At 38.0% G+C, this 20,768-nt stretch overlaps 1 protein-coding gene across 1 annotated transcript; it reads right to left on the bottom strand.

Moving 5' to 3' along the window:
• Positions 1-237: 237 nt before the first annotated feature.
• Positions 238-18,388, bottom strand: LOC145979754 (alpha-tocopherol transfer protein-like). Its single transcript, XM_083112740.1, has 4 exons — positions 18,200-18,388; positions 16,144-16,254; positions 11,101-11,245; positions 238-306 (listed from the first exon to the last, which is right to left on the bottom strand). The coding sequence occupies exons 1-4, from the start codon at positions 18,350-18,352 to the stop codon at positions 272-274; spliced, it is 444 nt and encodes a 147-aa protein (XP_082968866.1). The 5' UTR covers positions 18,353-18,388; the 3' UTR covers positions 238-271.
• Between the last annotated feature and the right edge of the window lie 2,380 nt (positions 18,389-20,768).

Here is a 20,768-nt window from a genome sequence, read left to right as displayed (position 1 = left end):
ACGCCTTGTGTAAATTGGGTTGCCTAGTTTAAAATGTCGTTGTCCTAAAACTTTTGAGAGACACTGTACACTCCCACTGTACTACAATTGAAATAATCAACACGTATTGTATGCACCTCACAAAACTTCTTTTCAGCTTCTAAATTATTATATTTATTTAGGTATGTATATTGTAGTATTTTCTTCATGACTTGGTTACAAATGTCAATGTGCGTCGTTTCATTCGGGAAGTAACGAGGTAAGTCCATTGATGAAGATAGGAGACCAGATGTTATGCGCTTGTCTTGTAGCCATATTGTGACAACCCTGGAAGTAGAGGAATCGAAGTAACATGCAAATTGTTATGAACAGCTTTTTAATGTACAAAAGTAAGATATGATATAGACATGTATATTAAATATGCAGGATTAGGTTAACATATATTATTATCATATTACGAACTTAAACTTCTTTTCGAAACAAAAAGTAAAATACTTATGTGTTCTTATAACACCAGAATCAAAGTGCATCAACGATTCTATTAATGTACTGTACAGGGTGGTCAAAAGGTATGGATACACCGTAATATAAGTTGAATGACACATTGTTCAGCATGCGTTATAGCCATGTTAATGCTTTTCGTGTTATTTATTCATAACTTACTACTGATTAAAGATACGTCGAAACAACCTTCAGCACTGCATTTCTTGTGAAATTCTAGCCTGATTTGATATATCGTATCACCCCATTCCTATCTAAAATATTGAAGTTGAATTCAAGATGGCGGCCGTCATCGTCATGTGCCAATATAACCTTTTCCCCTACTCCTTTTAGAAACCTGCAGTGTTCTTTTCGCTGAACAGTATGTCATTCAACTTTTATTTGGGTGTTTCCATACTTTTGGAACACCCTGTATAATAGTATTAAGTGTATTAAGCGAATGATTGTTGTACTTCGGATTAATGCAGCACATTTTGTATGCTGATTCTACATACACTAATGATATTTAGAGGGTCAGATTCAACTAACCGCCATCTTGAAAAATGTAAGTTTTTGCATTCATATGTCACACTGTCTCGAGAGTTAGTAAACCGGCTTTCAATATTTTCCTGCTCGGTGTTAAGCAAGAGAAGCATAGAGTTCAATAAAGATATTGACAGGCAACCAGAAATTGATCTTAGTAGCAAAAGAAGATGTCGGTTAGTTCCGCAACACAACAACTGCTCTAAGCCTTTCTATCAGTCTCATTAACTTAACGCAGTCCTACATCATCCATATCTCATATCATATTGGAATCGGGGTAAGTCATATTGAATTAATTTGTGTTTCGTCCATTTTCTGAAGGTTCAAGGATTCAACGTGATATTCAAATCTCGCCTTTGTCAGTGCCGATTGATTTCGTAAGAAACGCTCAACTATAACTTGCTGCTAGAATACTGCTTGCTCATACTCGTACGAGTCTCCCAGCCTCGAACGTATACAAACAATGGAATGCTATTTTAATGTGACGGTAATCGTAGATACATATGTGTAAAATGTCTGCCTTGGTAGTTTCAGCCCACAGTCAACTATTTCATTTTCATGTACAGTGAGCGCCTTCTCAACCGGCCGCTGTTCAACAGGTCGTCAGTTTAACCGGCCTTTCGGCTGAGAAAAAAAAATATTGATTTTTGCTAGAATACAGTACAGCATTCTTTAAATATGTGTAGTACTTTATACATTTTTAAAGATGTAGTCTACAATAGTCTAATTTTAAAAATGTGTTTTACAGTGATACGTATACAGTAGCTTTCTTTTATTTCGTGCTCATCTTGTGAAGTGATGTTTACTCTATTCCATTACATAATTCGGTTTTATCAGCCACTTCGTTATCCATCCAAGGGTCCGGTCCGTTGTCGCCAAGTCTCCCCGATAGTGGTTCGGATCCCACTTTAGACTGTAGGGCCAGTCCCGATTAGCCTCACTGTGCATAAAGTGGACTTAAAACACCAAATCAATCAATCATACAAAACCGTTGTGGCCGCTTAAGAGGAGGCTCAGTGTATCGTGCATTGGTAATATACAGTAAACTACATTTTAACTTAAGATGATCACTATGCTCAATTTCACTGTAACAGAGGAATGACGATTCTACGTGTACTAGTGGGTTTAGAGTTTATACCGCTCATTTTGCCTGTTGAATCATTATTCGCCCCATCAATTTCATGCGCCATTCAGCATCGTTCCTACGAACAATTTGGTGCTCGAGCGAAATCCTCTCTCTGCAGCACTCTACTTGCTGCTCTACGCTGGACGGCATCTTGGATAATGATAGGCACCGGCGAAGTAGCTACGGTACATGATATCCTGTCTTAAATGCGATTATTCAAATGCCACTATTCTGTTCAAGGTCAATGTTATTGTGTCAGAACACCAAACCATCAAACGTGTAGTCAGCTTTCTGGCTGACACTGCACCGTTAATTATATTAAGTAGTGTATTTTAGACAGTTCACCTGTCATCATTTGTAGGTATCCCCTATTTCTATGGATTTAGCCTCAGTTGTATCATATTATGACGATTTTTTGTGGAATATATGTCGTTTGATGACGTTCCAGTACAATTTTCATCGCAACTCGGTTTTTCCAACTCATCCTTTGTAGGTATGCTACAATCTTACGTGATATAACTTAACCTATTCACTTTTTTTACGATCTTTCCTTAGTTAGATAACATACAGGTCGTTCTACTTCACTCCAGTTGTAACCGGTCATGATGAAATTATTTTCTTTAGATCTCTTACGTACGTAAATAACCTCGCTTCAAAGTCACCATAGTAGTATATATTAGCCGGTTCAAAATAATCATAAGTAAGAATCTCATCATAAGTAAGAAGGGCCCTCAGAGAAATCTTCTACGATGTATTTTTTGGGGTCCCATGATCTTTCACGATGTTTTTTAACCTATTGGTTCCTTTCGCGTGACGTGTTCGATGGTGCCCTGATCCCTTTACGATGTGTTTATAGATCTTTTACGGACTATTCTATCCTACATATGCATGTCCGTGCAAACAGATTTTCGACCAAGTGTAACCGTTTTCCACTTCCGGTTACCATTTTGAATTTCTTCCAGTCAGGGAGAACAGAGAATATCGTAGGAAAAAAACATATTTCTAAGATCATCATCCTTTTCGAAAGTTATGAGTGATCGAAGGAAAAATTCGGCAGTTGACCTTGACCCACTTCTTGACCTCACAGGACCACTAAATTTCGTACGCGTACTCTATGTTACCGTAATCGGCAGGCGGGTCAACGGGGGGATTTTTTGAGTTATTTTTGCTCTATCTCTTACCGTTTTCGAGATACGTCCACTTCCGATCGTCATTTTATAAAGATTTTCTAATTCTTTTCAAAATGGTCGAGAATTTTCTTAGGCGACGACAGAGCAAATTAAACGCTGGAACTCTCGGATGTTGGAATATTCTACCAACTTTTTTCAGTACGTCAACATTTTTTAAAAATAATTTAGTATTTTGAATTTTGACTTGATCGGGCGTTACATGTTGCCCCCCAAGAAAATTCTCTATAAATAACATACCTGAAAATTCTATCGTAATTGCGACCATAGTTATTTACCTTGTTTTAAATCTAAATTCGACCAATTGTTTGAAATTAAAATAGTCTTTTCATAGTGTTTCATAGTTATTTTGACGAGATTGAATTTTGACTTGATTGGGCGTTACTTGTTGTCCCCGAGAAATTCTCTATAAATAACATACCTGAAAAATCTACCGTTGCTTACTTGACTATTTATTCTCCTTAACTTGTGTTATTCCCTAAAAAGCGTATATATATAGTATTAAAAATGGCATCCACCAGTTTCACTTGTGAAAATGATAAAACCAAATGCGTTACTTGTGGGAAGGTAATCTCAAGAAACAATTTATCAGTACATAGGGCAAGGTGTAGCGAAACAGGTTCAAGAATAAATTGTTTGTTACCTTTTAGTCCTGTCCTCAATGCAGAAAGATAGTTATCATTACCAATCTAAATAGACATCTGAAAATTTGCAAGCTATCAACTGGACAAGTAACAAAACCTCTACTGAAAAGGAAAATTGATAATCCAGGAACTGAAGCTTCTACTTCAAAACAAATTAAGTTATCCAATGAACATAAACCAATTAGGTCTGCATATAAGAGCCATCTGCGAAGATTTCCTTTTTACGTCTGAACAGGCTGTGACATTCCTACTTTCTTTGAGTGAAATATAAACAATCAAATAACTCTTTCGTTTTCGATTCTTTCAGATGTGTTCACCGTCGGGTTTAGTAAAATGTCTGAAAGCTTCCAATCTCTACTACAACGACGAAAGAATCCAAGGTTTCGAGGAAGTGAACTGCGGTCATCTTTGCGTTTCCATGCTCGCCTTTTTGTCTCGAATAAATAACCCATCAATTCAATATTTCCAGAAAGCATTGTGGAACCTGAAACATCATCATGGGAGTGTTCCATCTCACAAGCGAAACTTAGGTCTTGAAACTCACGTTGCACGACGATATCGTCTATCCTTAATAATAGCTCTTCGTGCATTCTACAGCATGTACCTAATTCCCAACGTCACCGAACACAACAACACCAAGATCGGAAACGAAAAAATCGTCATCACACCGGGACAGTACAATTTGTCCAATTTGCACGCCGAATTTCCAAAAGGACTATTCCTCTCTCAAAATTCCATGACCCACAGAGTTGAGTTGGTATCCGCAACAGAAACCATGGACTTGGGTACGATCGGGGAGCTTTTAGTTTTCGAGAACAACACCAAACTCCTACCTGGCATCATGCACTTCGGCGCCAACATTCCTATATTTCTGATCATCGAGACCTTGAACGTGCACTGCAACGTGGCAGAAGGCATGATCACCAAAGCAGACAATATCGGCAGTCACAAACAAACGGGAATCATAGCAACATTCAAACCAAATTCAGAATTCATGGAACCAATCATTTTCACGACCTCGTCACCAATCTACTTTCCAGTGTTCCGCAACAGAATCGATCATATACAATTAGTGGTGACCAACGAAAAAGGAGAGGTTGTAGATTTTGCAGGAGCCACGTCAACGGCATCGTTGAGATCAACATATAAATAACTACAATCGTAAAGAAATGGAACAGGTAGAAAGTTACGAATTGCAATATTTCCCTCCCAACCGTCACACGTTCGCAAACCTCAACGAACCGAACCGAGAAATAGAGGTGGACATTGACGTCGCAGACGGATTCGTTCATCCTCACAGAGCAGACCTGTACGTTAAATTCGACGTAGTGGAAAAGGAAAACGAAGACGCATTCCCGCCCAACGCAAATTTTAAACTCGTAGACAACTTCGTGCCTCACATGTTCTCGCAAGTTGAAGTTAGAAAACACGGAACGACCATCGATAGAGTTGATCATCCTGGCATCACTTCAACGGTAGTGGGAACATTGAAACTATGGAAAACAGATGCCACTTACTACCAAGTAGGAGGATTCGAAGCGGAACGACTCTTGACAGAAAGTCACAACGTAATGTTTGCCATGAGTCTGCTTCCGGGTTTCTTCTCACACTACAAGATCATGTGGTAAGGAGGTGGTTTGAGAATAACTTTTCGCAGATCCTCGAACGACAACAATGTTTTCATGCGATACAGTAACGTGAACGCCGACGGCACAGCACTGCCCAACACCCTACCCGAAGCAACCAAATGCATCAGTCAGAGCATGGAGTTGGGAATTCCAGTGGTAGAATACTAAACCAACCACGCCCTCAAGTACAAAGCAGAAATCTTGAAAAATCCACAAGTACCGGTTCAGTTTGACAGTTCCCAGTGCGTGCAGAAACCCGCTTCAGGCAGCCATTACGAATTCGACGTCACGATGAAATTCAACAACATACAGTTCGACATGCCAGATTTCGTGCTTGTGCTTTTTCAGATCGGACGCAATAACAACCAGGAAAAAGGTTCCAGCAAATTCGACAACTGCAAGATCAAGAACGCATGCCTCAAGAACGGAAGAAATTAAGTTTTCCCGCGCGAGAACTACAATCTAGACATAAACACCAACGATTACCTCAAACTGTACGAAGCGTATACGGCGTACAAAAGAGTAACCACAGATAACGTGGACATATACTACACTCCAAGCGAATTTGAAGAACAGAGGCCCATGTTCGTTATCAACACGTCAAAAAGAAAGCAGGTTGTGGTTAACGATCGCACCAACTTCAAAGTAGTGTGTGAATTTCACGACGTCCTCCCTGTCGACACAGTGTCCAGCGTAATCCTGGTGGCAGGGAAGTCATTCGTCCAAGATGTAAAAAATGAGAGGGTCACGGAACAGTTCTAACGCCAAGAATATGGAAGAAGTTTCAAAATTAAGAACAAGTATCACCATTTTAGAAATCATAAAATTTTGCACAAAATTATAAAAAATTCAGAATACTAAAATATAAAAAGAAATTGATGTACTGAAAAAAATTCCAACATCTGAGTTTTGCTTTGTCGTCGCCTATCAAAATTCTCGACCATTTTGAAAATAATTAGAAAAATCATTCATGAAATGGCGACCGGAAGTGGACGTAGTAGAAAACGAAAATGGTAATAGATAACTCGAAAAATCCCCCTTTTGACTCCTCTGTCGATTACGGTAACATAGAGTAAGCGTACGAATCTTGGTGGTCATGTGAGGTCAAGAAGTGGGTCAAGATCAACTGCCATTTTTTTTCCATCACTTGTAACTCTCGAAAAGGATGATGATCTTAGAAACATGTTTTTATTTCTGCGATATCCTCTGTTCTCCCTAACTGGAAGAAATTCAAAATGGTAACCGAAAGTTGAAAACGGTTACACTTGGTCGAAAATCTGTTTGCACGGACATGCATATGTAGGTTAGAATAGTCCGTAAAAGATCTATAAACACATCGAAAAGGGAGCTCAGGGCACCATCGAACCCCAATAGGATTTAAAACATCGTGAAACATCATGAGACCCCAAGAAATACATCGTAGAAGATTTCTATGAGGGCCCTTCTTACTTATGATAAGATTTTTACTTATGATTACTTTGAACCGACTAATATGTACTACTATGGTGACTTAGAAGCGAGGTTATTTACGTACGTAAGAGATCTAAGAAAAATAATTTCATGATGACCAGTTACAATTGGAGTGAAAGAGAACGACCTGTGTGTTATCTAACTCGTGAAAGATTGAAAAAATGTGAATAGGTTAAGTTATATCACGTAAGATCGTAGCATACCTACAAAGAATGAGATGGAAAAACTGAGTTACGATGAAAATTGTACTGGAACGTCGTCGAACACCATAAAATCCACAAAAAATCGTCATAATATGATACAACGGAGGCTAAATCCATAGAAATAGGGGATACCTACAAATGATGACAGGTGAACTGTCTAAAATACACTACTATATTATTATTTTATTCTACTATTTTTCTTAGCGTTCTCTTACGCTGTAAATATCGTACTTACGAAGAACACACTTCATATAAATTATGAATTAAATAAATGAACACGTGGTTATATAATTACATGGTAGTAATAAATCTAGTAGCAGTTTTGCGTAGGTTGTAAAAATGTTGTGGGGTTTAAAATGATATTTTCTCCATCCGGGTTTTGTTGTATTCTCGAAGACAAACCATTTCAATGTATTGCCGACCTAAGTAATTGTTAGCTTTTAACATATTTCTGACATGGAAGGCGTTCACACTTTCAAAACTAACTGAAACTGTTGCGTGCCTTTGGAAATATGGAGGAACATTGCCCTGGGGGTGTAGTGTGCGTGTGCGTGCGTGCCTGCGCGTGCGCGTGTGTGTGTTCACTGCTTGAAACAATCTCACTGTACAGAGTGATAAACACAATATTTTCTGTCTCACCAGGGGTATGTCAGAAATGCGTTGTCACATTCCACTTTATCGCAATATGCACATACTGCAAATTTAATATGCAACGCATTCTGGTGCAGTACGACTTTCTTTGGTATCGCATTCAACTGTCTGTCAATCGTAGCGCAGCATTTGTTGATAATGGGGAAAGTAGAGACTTTACCCGAAGCGACAGGCAAAGCTTGTGTCTTGGGAACGAGCCAATCAACATCAACGTATCACACCGTGGCGGCATGACAGGCCGCATAAGCATAGTCCTCCATGTGGGAGTACCACGAGGATTCCCTCGACTATTTTCTCATGTTGTTAGAAAATGTCTGATTGATTGATTGATTGATTGAATTGGTGTTTTAAGTCCACTTTGTGCAAAGTAAGGCTAAGGACTAGACCTACTGTTTAAAGTGGGATCCGAAAAATATAATAGAAAATCGAAGTTACGCGACTCTACCGTTTCTATGGCTCCAAATAGAGCTCCTCAGAAAGAAATAAAACACTTTTCTGGAGATGCATTCCTTCGGTTCTCGCGCAACGAATAGATATCATCCGATGCTTTAAACTTTTGCCAACGAAATGTTATTGCATTTATGCCGCTTTCCTAGAAGTTCGACGTTCTGGAATGAAGAAACCTTCAACGGTGTTTCTGACAGCTGCTTAATTTGAGAACCTTTTCCCCGCCAAATAATGATGCAAATACTTGATAAGTGGTAATAAGTTAGCGAGAGATCTGTCGAGTATGGTGAATGCGGAAGCAAACTATGTAGATGTTTCCACTGCTGTTATTGCCACTAAATCTTAATTTCTGTTGAGTAATCTAGGCTGCTTAAGTTTTTAAGAATTTAATCCAGCTTGGTGCAGTACTTCTGGGTATTCATTGTTTCGCCAGTTTTCAAGAAAATAGAAAAGAATACCAGCAGCACACCATCAAACACTGGCCATTATCTTGCTCGGATGAAGGTCATGAGGTTTGGGGCCGCATTAGCATCTTGCCTTTGTATAGAGCGGCGACTAATACCGTATAATATCTACTTTTCGTCACATGTCACTACTCTGCAAGGAGAGAAGGGAAAGGCACACTTGTGGGCGACGGTTCATGTGTTGTTCGGTGATCTCATGAGGAACCAACTTATGCAGCTTCTTGACTTTTCAAAGTGCCAGGAAACTGTGGAATACTGTACACCCAATGTCACTGCCATGTCCCTTATGGTTTGGCGAGGGTCAGACTCTACACATTATACACAGTCCCTGGAATCTCTGGCGCGAGCGAACGAACAAGGCCGCGCAAGTAGTGACTCAAGAGGGCTTGACCAATGAACACGTGAGAGGGCACGAGATTGCGTGGAGGGGGAAAGCGACTGCAGTTACCAGCCCTTTGCAGCTACGTGTACTGCTTCGCTTCGTTCACTCGCTTTCTTTTATTCTCTACTGTTAACTCGGCCTTGCTTCAGGGATCCCTGAAATAGAGTATACAAGGTGCGAGTGCAGTTCCTGTCTTAGTTAAAAATCAGGGGAGATGACATTGTCGAGGGACAACCAACGTAACTTATTATAATAATGAAGGCGATTTGTTTTCTTTATGCACTTTAAACGTTCAAAAATATATATTTTCTTACAAGTTTTCTCGTAATTTGGGAGTCTTCCCAGGGAGTCACGCCGGGCAGTTCGAATCAGGGTTGTTAAATGTCCAGGAACCCATACATTTTAATGGGTTCTATTGGGTTCCACTGCAGGACTGGAAACTTATTTGTCGCACAATTTAAATTTGGTCTAAGTTGCGTATTGTTTAATTGAATAAAGGTGCATAGACCAAATTTAAATTCATCCGGAGAAAAGATTCCTGGGCCGAATTGAAATACTTTAAACATAAAAATGTTCATTACGGTCTAGAACCCATTTACACTTGCTGAATGTCTCTCCCGGTCGAGAATTCAATTTATTTACAATTCTTGGACCTTTGACAACCCTGGGATTGTTAGAAAGATCCAGGAACACAAAAATTCTAATGGGTTCTATTGGGTTCCGTAGCAAGACCGAAACCTTTGTAGCACAATTTAAATTCTGTTCAAGTTGCTTATTGCTTCATTTCAATACTGAACTTGGACTCTATTTAAACTGATCCGGAAAAATTGTTCGTGGACCGTATTTAACCCGGGAGAGGTAGCGCTCATTTCACAATTTAATGCCGGAACGGTAGAGCAATGTGACCCGCAAATTCTTTTCAATTTTTAAAGATATTTTTTTTTGTTTTGTCGTATTGTTATTTATTTTACATAAATAAATGTACACATTTAATTTAACTAACATTTTTGTGTTCTTAGTAATATATGTAAATACATGTTGAATAAATGCACCATTTCGGCATGTGTCTCAAATAATAAGTATATCTTTAGGAAAAAACAAAGAATGAGGATTTTTTGGATATTTATATGTATAATAAGGAAATAAATATAGCACACTTTTGTATGAAATAGGTTATAATTCGTTTCTTTCAATATGTCCAGCACTGTATACTTACACAAACGTAAATGGTCGCGGTGGGTCACAACCTTTCCTGTCGACAAGTGAACGCAAAACGAATATCGACTGTGGGTGCGTGGAGGCAAGAAGGAGATAAGAAGCTAGCTCCTTCGAGTATAATCCCACTTACCTCAACCAGTGGCGGATTGGTAAAGAAACAAAAGTTATGTGCGGGTCATGATGACCCGCTCGACCGCTTACGAGTTAAATTCATCCGGAAAAAATTGTTGCTGGACCGAATTGAAATAATTTACAGATAAAAAGGTTCTTTACGGTCCAGAACCCATTTACGCCTGCTGATTTTCTCCGCTGGACCGGAATTGAATTTATTTAAAGTTCGTGGACCTTTAGCAACCCTGGTTTGGATAGCAGTGGTCTATACGACCACAAGGCAAGCTGACATTCAACTGATTCCTTGCTCACTTGCAGGGATATATATCCGTCACTTTCCGATATACTGGCAACACCTGGTGGCGTTTGCAATTATTCAACGTAACGTCATCCCGAAATCCGACATGTCATGTGCAATGACTGATACTTTGTGGTTTAATTTACTAACTCTCTGTACAGTTCAGTGAGCTGAAGAAGGTTATATCTCTGAAAAAATATCATAAAATTAAGTAATTTCATATTGTATTTTAAAATAGCAAAGCAAGTTAGCTGTACTTCTATTCTTACCACAAATATATTCTTCTTCTTCCTTTATTGTTTCTGACCAAACATTTCCACTTGGATACTCCAAAGTTCCACCATACTCCTTTGGTAGGACATTTGGTTCTATATGAGTGTGAAGTGCAGGCCAATCCGAACGATGAAAATGAATCTATGATTGAAATTAATAGTGTTACTTTCATTCTTGTAGGATACCAATATTTTAAACTATTCTCAACAGTTCATTCAAAGATTGCTGAAGGAAAAGAAAAACACTATTAGAAATATTTAAAGACAGAAAACATTTCGTGTTTCTCTAAATTTGTGTCTATTAGAAAACCAATAAGTAAGAAAATAAGAAAAGCAATATTTAATTATTACAATGATTTAAACTGTTAATTTATTTATAACAAAAACTTAACTTGGAAAAAAAGTGAAATCTTCAACATCCGTGATTCATGTATCCTGGATTCTGATAATGGGATTCTTAAGATAAACAAAAAATAACTGAAACATTCTGCGAAATGTTCAAAAAGAATTTTTCACTTATTTCAAATACATATTATGCAAGTAAAGACTGGTGTAAGATGCCAATATTTCCTCCAGTTATCGATGAAAAGGAAATCTTAGATGCTTTTCGTAAACTGAAACCCAGAAGTGATTCAGGTATACTAAATTACTTTACAGATATGATAATTTATTGAACAAGATAAAACTTGAATCAGTTTTATCTACAGGGTGAAAAGGATTTGACGGAGTTCAATGAAATTTCGGGTATGGATAACTGGGGTGGGGCACTCGTGTATATCATGGCGGCCATATTGAAAGCCGCCATCTTGGAATTACATCCAGATTTTCAAATGGGAAGGGGGTCATGTATATATCATTTTCCATGTGCGTTTTCTGAGAAATAAGAATATGCGGTTATTTTCCCCCTTACTTTATTTGGTGAGGATATTTTCACAGTTGCAGTTCACATTTGGCATCCTACAAGATGTGCTCTATGTGTTGCCCGTTCCGTGCTACACACAACGTAAGACGTTTCAGCCAGTCCTCATGGACACCCAATAACACTGCAGGGTCGATAGAGTCACATGCTTGTTGTATCCGGTGCTGGAGATGTAGGAGATCAGTGTTTTTCTCTCGTTAAACTATGGCTATAAGATGACCCCAAAAGTAAAAGTCAAAGGGCGTAAGGTCCGGAGAAAGGGGTAGCCACTCTTCGAGCAACCAGTGACCCCGCAGCTGTTCATCCAACCACTGCTTCACACATAACGCGTAGTGTAGAGTCGCGCGCGCCGTCCTGCTGGAAATAGGCTGGTAAATCGCCGTCTGGGTTCATCAGTGAGGAGAACACATTTTCCTGGAGAATATTCAGATATCTCTCCCCATTCAGGTTGCCATGGATGAAGAAAGGTCCCACAATTTAGGTGTTCCATATCCGACACCACACCATTACTTTTGTCGCACCGACTTCCTTACGAGGATGGGAAGTAGTAGCGTACCCTACTTGTAATCAAGGGGTCCCGGGTTCGATACCCGGTAGAGGTACATAGTAGTTCGGATCCCACTTTAAACTGTAGGTCCAGTCCCGATTAGCCTTACTGTGCATAAAGTGGACTTAAAACACCAATTCGTTACGAGGATCTGTCCACGATGAGTTCGTATCTGACCAATAACGATGATTCTGCTTAATTACTTCACCGGTCACGAAGAATATGGCCTCATCGATAAACAGAACACTTTTCTGGAACTGGGGATCCAAAGCCCAGTCTGCAAACTCTAAGCGCCTGTCTGGGTCATCCTTAGTTAAGAACTGCTGCATTTGAATTTTGTAGGGATGCCAATTGTTAGTATGCAATACCGGAGTATGGATCTCTGACTGACTCCTGGCACTGAAACCAAACGTCGGGTACTGCGTTTCGGGCTCTTGACCAAGGGTGCCACGACTGCTGTTGCTGTTTATTCGTCGGTAGCTGTTCTTGGCCGTCCACTACATTCAGTGTCACACACGGATCTCGTCTTCTTACTCCTTAAACTTCCGCATTACACGCAACACTGTGGTATGTGAGCTGTTGTCTCTATCTTGGATGCCGAGCATTGGCATCTTTTGCAATGACCTTGGCACTGCTCTCCCTACTTATAACAACTATTTCGATCTGTTCTTGGAGGGTTAGGGCCATGTTAGATCACCTGGAACAAATAAATATAAACCCATTACATTACGCCAAATGTAAACTTAAACTGTGAAAATGTGCTCACGAAGTAAAGTTAGGGGGAAAATAACAGCATATTCTTATTGCTGAGAAAAGGCACATTTAAAATGATATGCTACATGCCATATGAAAATTTTGATGAAATTCCAAGATGGCGGCTTTCAATATGGCCGCCATTGTACACATTAGCTTCATCTGGTGTGCTCTCACCCCAATTAGCCATATCAGAAATTTCATCGCCCTACGTCAAGTCGTTTTCAAATTAAAAGAGTGGTAACGGACTTTTGCCTCACCCTGTAGAAAAAAACAAAAAATGATCAAAAATTTGTTGCAAAAATCTTAGAAGGCTATTACTCGGTTCCCTTTCTTTTATCCAAAATATCTATTCGAGCTACGACGTATCGTGTAAGAAGAAAATAAGCGTCATTAATAACCAACCTGCAAGGAATATACAGAAATCGATTTTCTAAACTACATTCTAAGCAATTGTAATGATTTTACCCGAAACCATTGTATTTTAATGTATTTAGTATACATATTTTAATGTACTTTTTAATGAATTTTGTATTGCTCCTCATCATTTTAGATATTACTTCATTATCGAATTTTGTATTATAAATTTTCTGACATTTATCCTCACATGTACGTACTGCCGTACTGCCGTACGTTCTTAAGGTATTCTTCAGCAGGATAATATAAGCATAAATAAATAAATATAAATAGTTCAAGCACAAACGCAATGCGATATTTATCATATAGTCTTCCAACTTAGTGTTTAGAATAAAATGAACTGCATTAATTAGCGTGGAATTTCTCTACTCTCAACATTATATAAAATATTATGTAACATTGTCTTAACAAGATTAACTCCATATGATAATGAAATTATACGAGATTTAAACGTAATAGATGAACTGTAGATCAATTTTGTTCACACCAGACAGACACTTGAGAAAAAGTGGGAATATAATCAAAATGTCCATCAGGTATTCATTGATTTTACAAAAAAAAACATATGATTGGGCATATATTAGTCGAGTTTGGAATACGTAAGAAGCTTGTTAATATGATAAAAGTATGCAACAGTGAACCAGAAAATCAAATTCGTGTGGGTATTAATGTGCTGACAAATTTATAATTCATGATGGGTTAAAACAAGGAGATGCGTTATCTCAATTGGTGTTTAATTTTGCCTCCGAATATTCTGTTAAGAAGGTAGATGAAAATAATGAACGATTAAAATTATATGGTCTGTCTCAGTTGTTAACATATGCAGATGATGTAGACTTACTAGGGGACGATATAGATACAATTAAGAATAATGCTAACGTATTTTTCAAAAGCTAAAGAGATAAGTTTGGAAATTATCAAAGAAAAAACTAAATACCGTGCGTCCAATTTCTTATGAGGCCGAGAGATATAGGGAAGTGTTGCGGGCGGCGCCAGCGGAGATGCCGCCATATTCGACCAGTAACATCCCTCTTACGTTTACCATAGAGACCGTTTTGCTTCGCTCGGAATCGTTTGGAGGTTTCGAATATGCAAGACTGTATCAAGATTACGTTGCAGACTAAATCTTTAAAAGTTAGTGGTATTCGTGAGCATTGTTTCAATCTGAACGCTCCGAGCTTGAGTTGTTCTTTCCTTCGCGACTACAGGTGCCGTGGACAGAGCTACGAATGGAGTGAGGAACATACCTTGAACTAAGAGCGTGTTAATTTAGTACTGTGTGAAAGAGCGTAATTTTGGTTACTTGCCGTGCTACTTCTTTGTGTAATTGCAGTGTGTGTGTGTGTTGTGTGTAAGTGAAGCGATTGAAACGCCAGCCGCAAAGTTCACGTTAGAGCAAAGAATATATATGTATGACACTTACGTGAAAACAGAGTCGTGTCGAGACGTGTGTAGGCAATATGCACAGAAATTCCCTGGCGTTTCACCTCCAGCTAGAGAGACGGTGAGACGTCTTGTCCTTACATTACGAGAAACTGGATTGTTAAATTTTAGAACCCCTAAGCAAAAATGGAATGGAAGAGAGTATATATATCTTGCTCAGGATAAGGACAGATGGAAGGCCTGTGTTGCTGCTGCCATAAACTTTCAGGTTTAAGAAGGTTAGAGAGTTTGTTAGTTAGTTACTTATTATTTGAGACGTATCCCAGTCAAAAACATTTAATAAAATACATTGTTATATCATTTATGATATATTGAATGAAACATAAATATTGAGTTAAGTTGGAATGAATTCAATAAATGTAAAAATATTAATATTGAACCACGTATAACCACTTTGCATTAATAACCTACTTTGAGAAATTGTGTCTAATGTGGGTGTTACATTTGGCTTGTTTTCTATGCTATTCATGAAATTCTATTTCACGTTAGGATTATTACACACATCTTCTTACGATTTACAGTTAAGGAAATATTTAGGAAATTTCGATACATTATAGCTATTTTCTGGTCTTTCGGCGGGCAGCGTACATGCTGGCAAGGATAGTGGGGAGCGGGAACAATCCAGCGCTATGAGAAACACAGCAGCCTGTGGAACGAGGTACGCACAGCACTTCCTCCTGCGACATCGGAACTCTCGGCACCACCGCTATTCTCTGGTTGGTCTGCTGCGTATTTCCGGCTTTCCACTTCCCTTCCGAGCATGTAGGTCGCCCACAGTAACACCAAAGAAGATCTATAATGCTATTCAATGTATGTTTCGACATTTTAAATATTTTCAATTGGATCTCATTGAATCCGTTACTTCTATGAACAAGATTTTGAGGTACTGTGCTTCGAGTAAATTTCGGTAAAAGTTAGCCCAACAATCACCACTGGGTGCTACTATTTGAGATATCCTTACCCTCTCCTGGAATTTTGTAGTTAACAATGGTTTTATTATCTTGAATATAATCTCCGCGAACTTATTGTTGTTAATGACGTGGAAACTTTTCATCCTCAGCGGAAAATTATACTGAAAAGAAAAAGTAACATATCATATTATAAACAATTATACTGTACTATTTAAGAAACAAATTTCTCATGATTTCCCTTTTAATTAAGCGTAATAAATTTTAATTTATTATTCTTATATCACAAAAAAATGAAAAGTGCTCACTTGCAACTTACAAAGAAAATGGAACATCATAAGGAGCAGAAAGGGTCAACGTTTTGATTTTTTTGTCAAAATTTTATGCGATTGATTTTGAGCGACTATTGGAGTATCATAGACGGTAAAGGGGCAATGTTCTGTTATTTTCATAAAAAAACAATAATAATCATTAATGGCAACCGTCGCTTTTCAGGTAATTCTTGTTTATTACTTCCTTTCCTTTTAATCAGCTTCTTTCAATTGTCACCAAATGTGCTCTTGGTTAGTGGTAGTAAGATTTAGCTGGTATACAAACCCATGAAAATTATATAAATTACATCAATGCACATTTCCCGAACTATCCCAGATGCTTCTTTCATCATATGCATAAATATCTGTATTGAAGGTGTCATATAAATTTGTCAGATTAATATTAACAAAGTTTTCTATGTTCTTACACAACAAACTCTATTTTTAACTTAATGTAACAAAAATTCTGATTGACAGTGTTGCTATTCTTCCTCGTTCTTTAAGATATACATTTGGTGTGCCAGTAGTGCACAACTATATTCATTTAAGCAAATTAAAGACAGTTGAAGCTTCAAGAAATGATATGGAAAGCAGAGAACCAATTGAATGAACCAATCTCATCGATATATTTAATAAAAACATTATTTCTCCAATTTTCCGAGAGACCTCACCGAATTTTCATTGTGTTTGGATTGATTGATTAATTTGCTTTACTTTACTTCGCTTTTTGAGCCACGTTTGGCTAATTTGCGAAAATGGGGATGAGTGATGACATGATGAAATTTATGAATGGACACTCACAAACACCCATGCCCATACCGGGATTCGAACCCCTGGCGTCGCAGCGCAATGTGCTAACCTCTCCGCCGCCACGTGGGCCGGGTCATTTGTGTTTGGACTAGTAAAACGTTTATTATAGATATATTGCTGAAATGAAACATGCCTATTTTTTTACATTTAGCGAATATTTTGTGAGGCACTAGAATGTAACAAACATCTGCCTTCTATGTCTGATTTTCAATTGAATTTTATGTCAAACTAGGCCAGGAAGAGGTCTCAACTTGAACTGCTTTGAAAATGTACGTATTTAGATTTAAAAGCTTGTACAAGAACCACATATTTTAAATGTTTTTTTTTGTTTTCTTATGGAAGTTCAACTTCATAACATTTTTACCTAAAAATATGAAGTTATATGTGTACTGTGTAGTGTGAGTGAGCCACTCACGATACAGAGATATAATCTAGCAGATATTTATAATTATTTTGTTCATTAAAGATAGTTCATATAGAGAAAAATCTTCTCAGTCTTTCATAGCTAAATGATTTCTGAAGAGTACGGGGACACTTTCTCTAAGAAAATGAAGAATGAAGTGGTGAAACGCTCTAATACGACTCAATTAGTATCGATAGAGAGAAATTTGTAACAATCTGCATAATAGGGCATCTCCTTGCACACACTTTCTTGCTTTCTGGTTCCTTGATGTGGACCTTTTTGTCACAGTCGAGAGAAAGCCCCATCTGATTGACATGTTCCGATACTTGTGCATCCAGTTTTCATTATTTTCTTGACAGAAAAAGTGTCACTTCATATTCTATATATCCAAGGTAAACTGAATTTTTTGTTTTGACACAGAACGTCGCAGAGTTTAACAATGCGAACTAAACTAATTCTTTTCGGTATTTTATTGGTCAAGTGTGTTTGTTTACATGAATATACCAACCAATCCAATAATTCAAATGTTTATTATGTAGGTTAAAGTCACATACAAGAATGAAGAATTTCAAGATTTTGTCCTACCTGTATGAGGTAAATGAACATCTTAGCGAACCTTGGTGTGAAGTTGTAAACATGAGACCATCCCATTCCCAAGGTGTCGAATATCATATTGTAGCCTGCCACTTGGCTTATAGGGTCTAGAGCTTCTATTTCCATAGACAAAATTGATATCATATAGACTTCATCTGGAGGCAATTCTCTACAGCTTCTGGCACCTAATAGGAATGCATATATCAATGGCGTGACTGAAGTATACATTGTAAATATCAAATAATAGAATTTAGGCGAACATATGTAGTAACTCCATTGCAGATTGAGTCTATTCTCTCTGGTGATTTATTTACTTAGAGCAAATGAAAACATCATAACACTATGACAATATAAAATCTGCTGCAAAAAGATTCTAAATATGGCCACATATGAATTGAAAGGTGTCTTAATACAGTGTTTTACTAACAGAATACAGCAATGTGTGTGACGTAATGAACAAAAGGTTAAAACTGAACAGCAATACAGGACGTGCTTGATATTTCCTGAAGGAACACATTGTGGCAGTGTCTATGAGCCAAAGAACTGCTGGATATGTTTTATCATTATTATTTATTTACTCACGAGTTTGTAACTTTTCTTACAATAAAAATGGCTAAAACAAATGTCGAGAAATTCTGTATTTTTCTTAAACTTGCTTTAAGTTGATTTTCCATATTTCTAGGTAAATTGCGACAATCAAAATGAATGACAAAATCAAAATACAAATTTATGTCTTACGCAGGATTCGAACGTAACAGTTGGGCTGAAAAGTTCGTAGGCTAACATAGTAAAAAATATTTTTTTGACAAAATTCGATTTTATTATTCAATATAGTTGCCTTCGAGGGCGATACAACGATTATAGCGGTCATACAATTTTTCGATGCCATTTTTATAGTACGATTTCTCTTTAGCCTCAAAATAGGCCTCAGTTTCGGCGATTACCTCTTCATCAGTGCTAAATTTCTTTCCAGCGAGCATTCTTTTAAGGTCTGCAAACAGGAAAAAGTCACTGGGGGCCAGATCTGGAGAATATGGTGGATGGGGAAGCAATTCGTAGTCTAATTCATATAATTTTGCCATCGTTTTCATTGATTTGTGACACGGTGCATTGTCTTGATGAAACAGCACTTTTTTCTTCTTCAAATGGGGCCGTTTTTTCGTGATTTCATCCTTTAAACGCTCCAACAACGCTATGTAATAATCGCTGTTGATGCTCTGGCCCTTTTTGAGGTAATCGATGAATATAATACCATGCGCATCCCAGAATACTGATGTCATAACCTTGCCAGCCGACTGTTGCGCCTTTCCACGCTTTGGATTCGGTTCATCACGTGCAGTCCACTCGGCTGACTGTCGATTGGACTCTGCAGTGTAGTTATGGAGCCATGTTTCATCCATTGTAATATATCGACGGAAAAATTCGTGTTTATTACGGTTGAATATCGCTAAACATTGCTCCCAATCATCAAAACGTTGTTGCTTTTGATCGATTGTGAGCACGCGCGGCACCCATTTTGCACACAGCTTTCGCATGTTCAAATATTCATGCACAATATGTCCAACACGTTCCTTTGATATTTTTAAAGTCTCAGCTATCTCGATCAACTTCACTTTACGATCATTTAAAATTATTTTGTGGACTTTTTTGATGTTTTCGTCGGTAACAGCCTCTTTGGGGCGTCCACTGCGTGCATCGTCTTCGATGCTCATTTCGCCTCGTTTAAATTTAGCAAACCACTTCTTGATTTTCCTGGTGCAGAGTCCGAATAGTGTTTATCAAGCCAAGCCTTGCTTCAACAGTATTTTTTTGGCCAAAAAGCAATGCTTTATTAACACACGAAATTATTTTTTATCCATTTTTTCACAATAACAAAAGCTGCTTCACTCACAATGCTATATCTCACGAACTAATTATCCGGCAGCTGTGAAATTTATACACGTATCTTTTGAAGGTTAGTACTAAGTAAAAATCACATGGATTTAATTATAGTAACGCCATCTATGAGTCAGCCTACGAACTTTTCAGCCCAACTGTTATACCAATGGTGTTTTGTCTTATCCATAGAGTTTCTTATGATTTAAGTACAGCCGCTTGTGCATTGTTTGTGACCTTTGTAGCATTTCGTGAGCATACGCTACATTTTGTAAGAATTGGCTTAACTTCTGAGTGGTGTGTTCTCGAACCGTTCGTAGAGTCACATACGCTCCTCAGACGATCGACCATCGACAGTCTTCCTGTCTGAATTTGTTGATAGGTTGTTTTTTACTTGGTCCTTTCTGACACTCATTTTGGCTAATCACCAGCGCATAAATTGGAAAATGTTAGCCGGGGTACGTTTAGTCCCGGCTTGTGGTTGGCTGGGGAGATGCTCCTATGGTTTAACATCATGACAATGAGACAGATGGGGGATACCATCTACGCATCCTCCATCACTTCGAGCATTGCTAATCACGAAGATGAGAGTGAATGATAATCAAGGAAAACTGATTAAAGGACAATTGAAAACACTCACTTCCCTAGTAATTATTGAAGTTCAATTTCATTTTAGATATATTTT

The sequence above is a fragment of the Lepisma saccharinum genome, chromosome 26 (assembly GCF_977018435.1).
Source record: "Lepisma saccharinum chromosome 26, izLepSacc3.1, whole genome shotgun sequence".
Lineage (NCBI taxonomy): Eukaryota > Metazoa > Arthropoda > Insecta > Zygentoma > Lepismatidae > Lepisma > Lepisma saccharinum.
The sequence above is the reverse complement of the archived record's forward strand: the minus strand, read 5'-3'. Positions and strand labels throughout refer to the sequence as shown.

Excerpts from the sequence above, each read along its gene's own strand:
- LOC145979754 (XM_083112740.1), bottom strand. The coding sequence starts at position 18,352 with ATGATATCAATTTTGTCTATGGAAATAGAAGCTCTAGACCCTATAAGC. Across the intron at positions 16,255-18,199 it reads TGTTCATTTACCTCATACAG|TATAATTTTCCGCTGAGGAT; the intron begins GTAGGACAAAAT and ends TTTTCTTTTCAG. Across the intron at positions 307-11,100 it reads AGAAGAAGAATATATTTGTG|GGTTGTCACAATATGGCTAC; the intron begins GTAAGAATAGAA and ends CTCTACTTCCAG.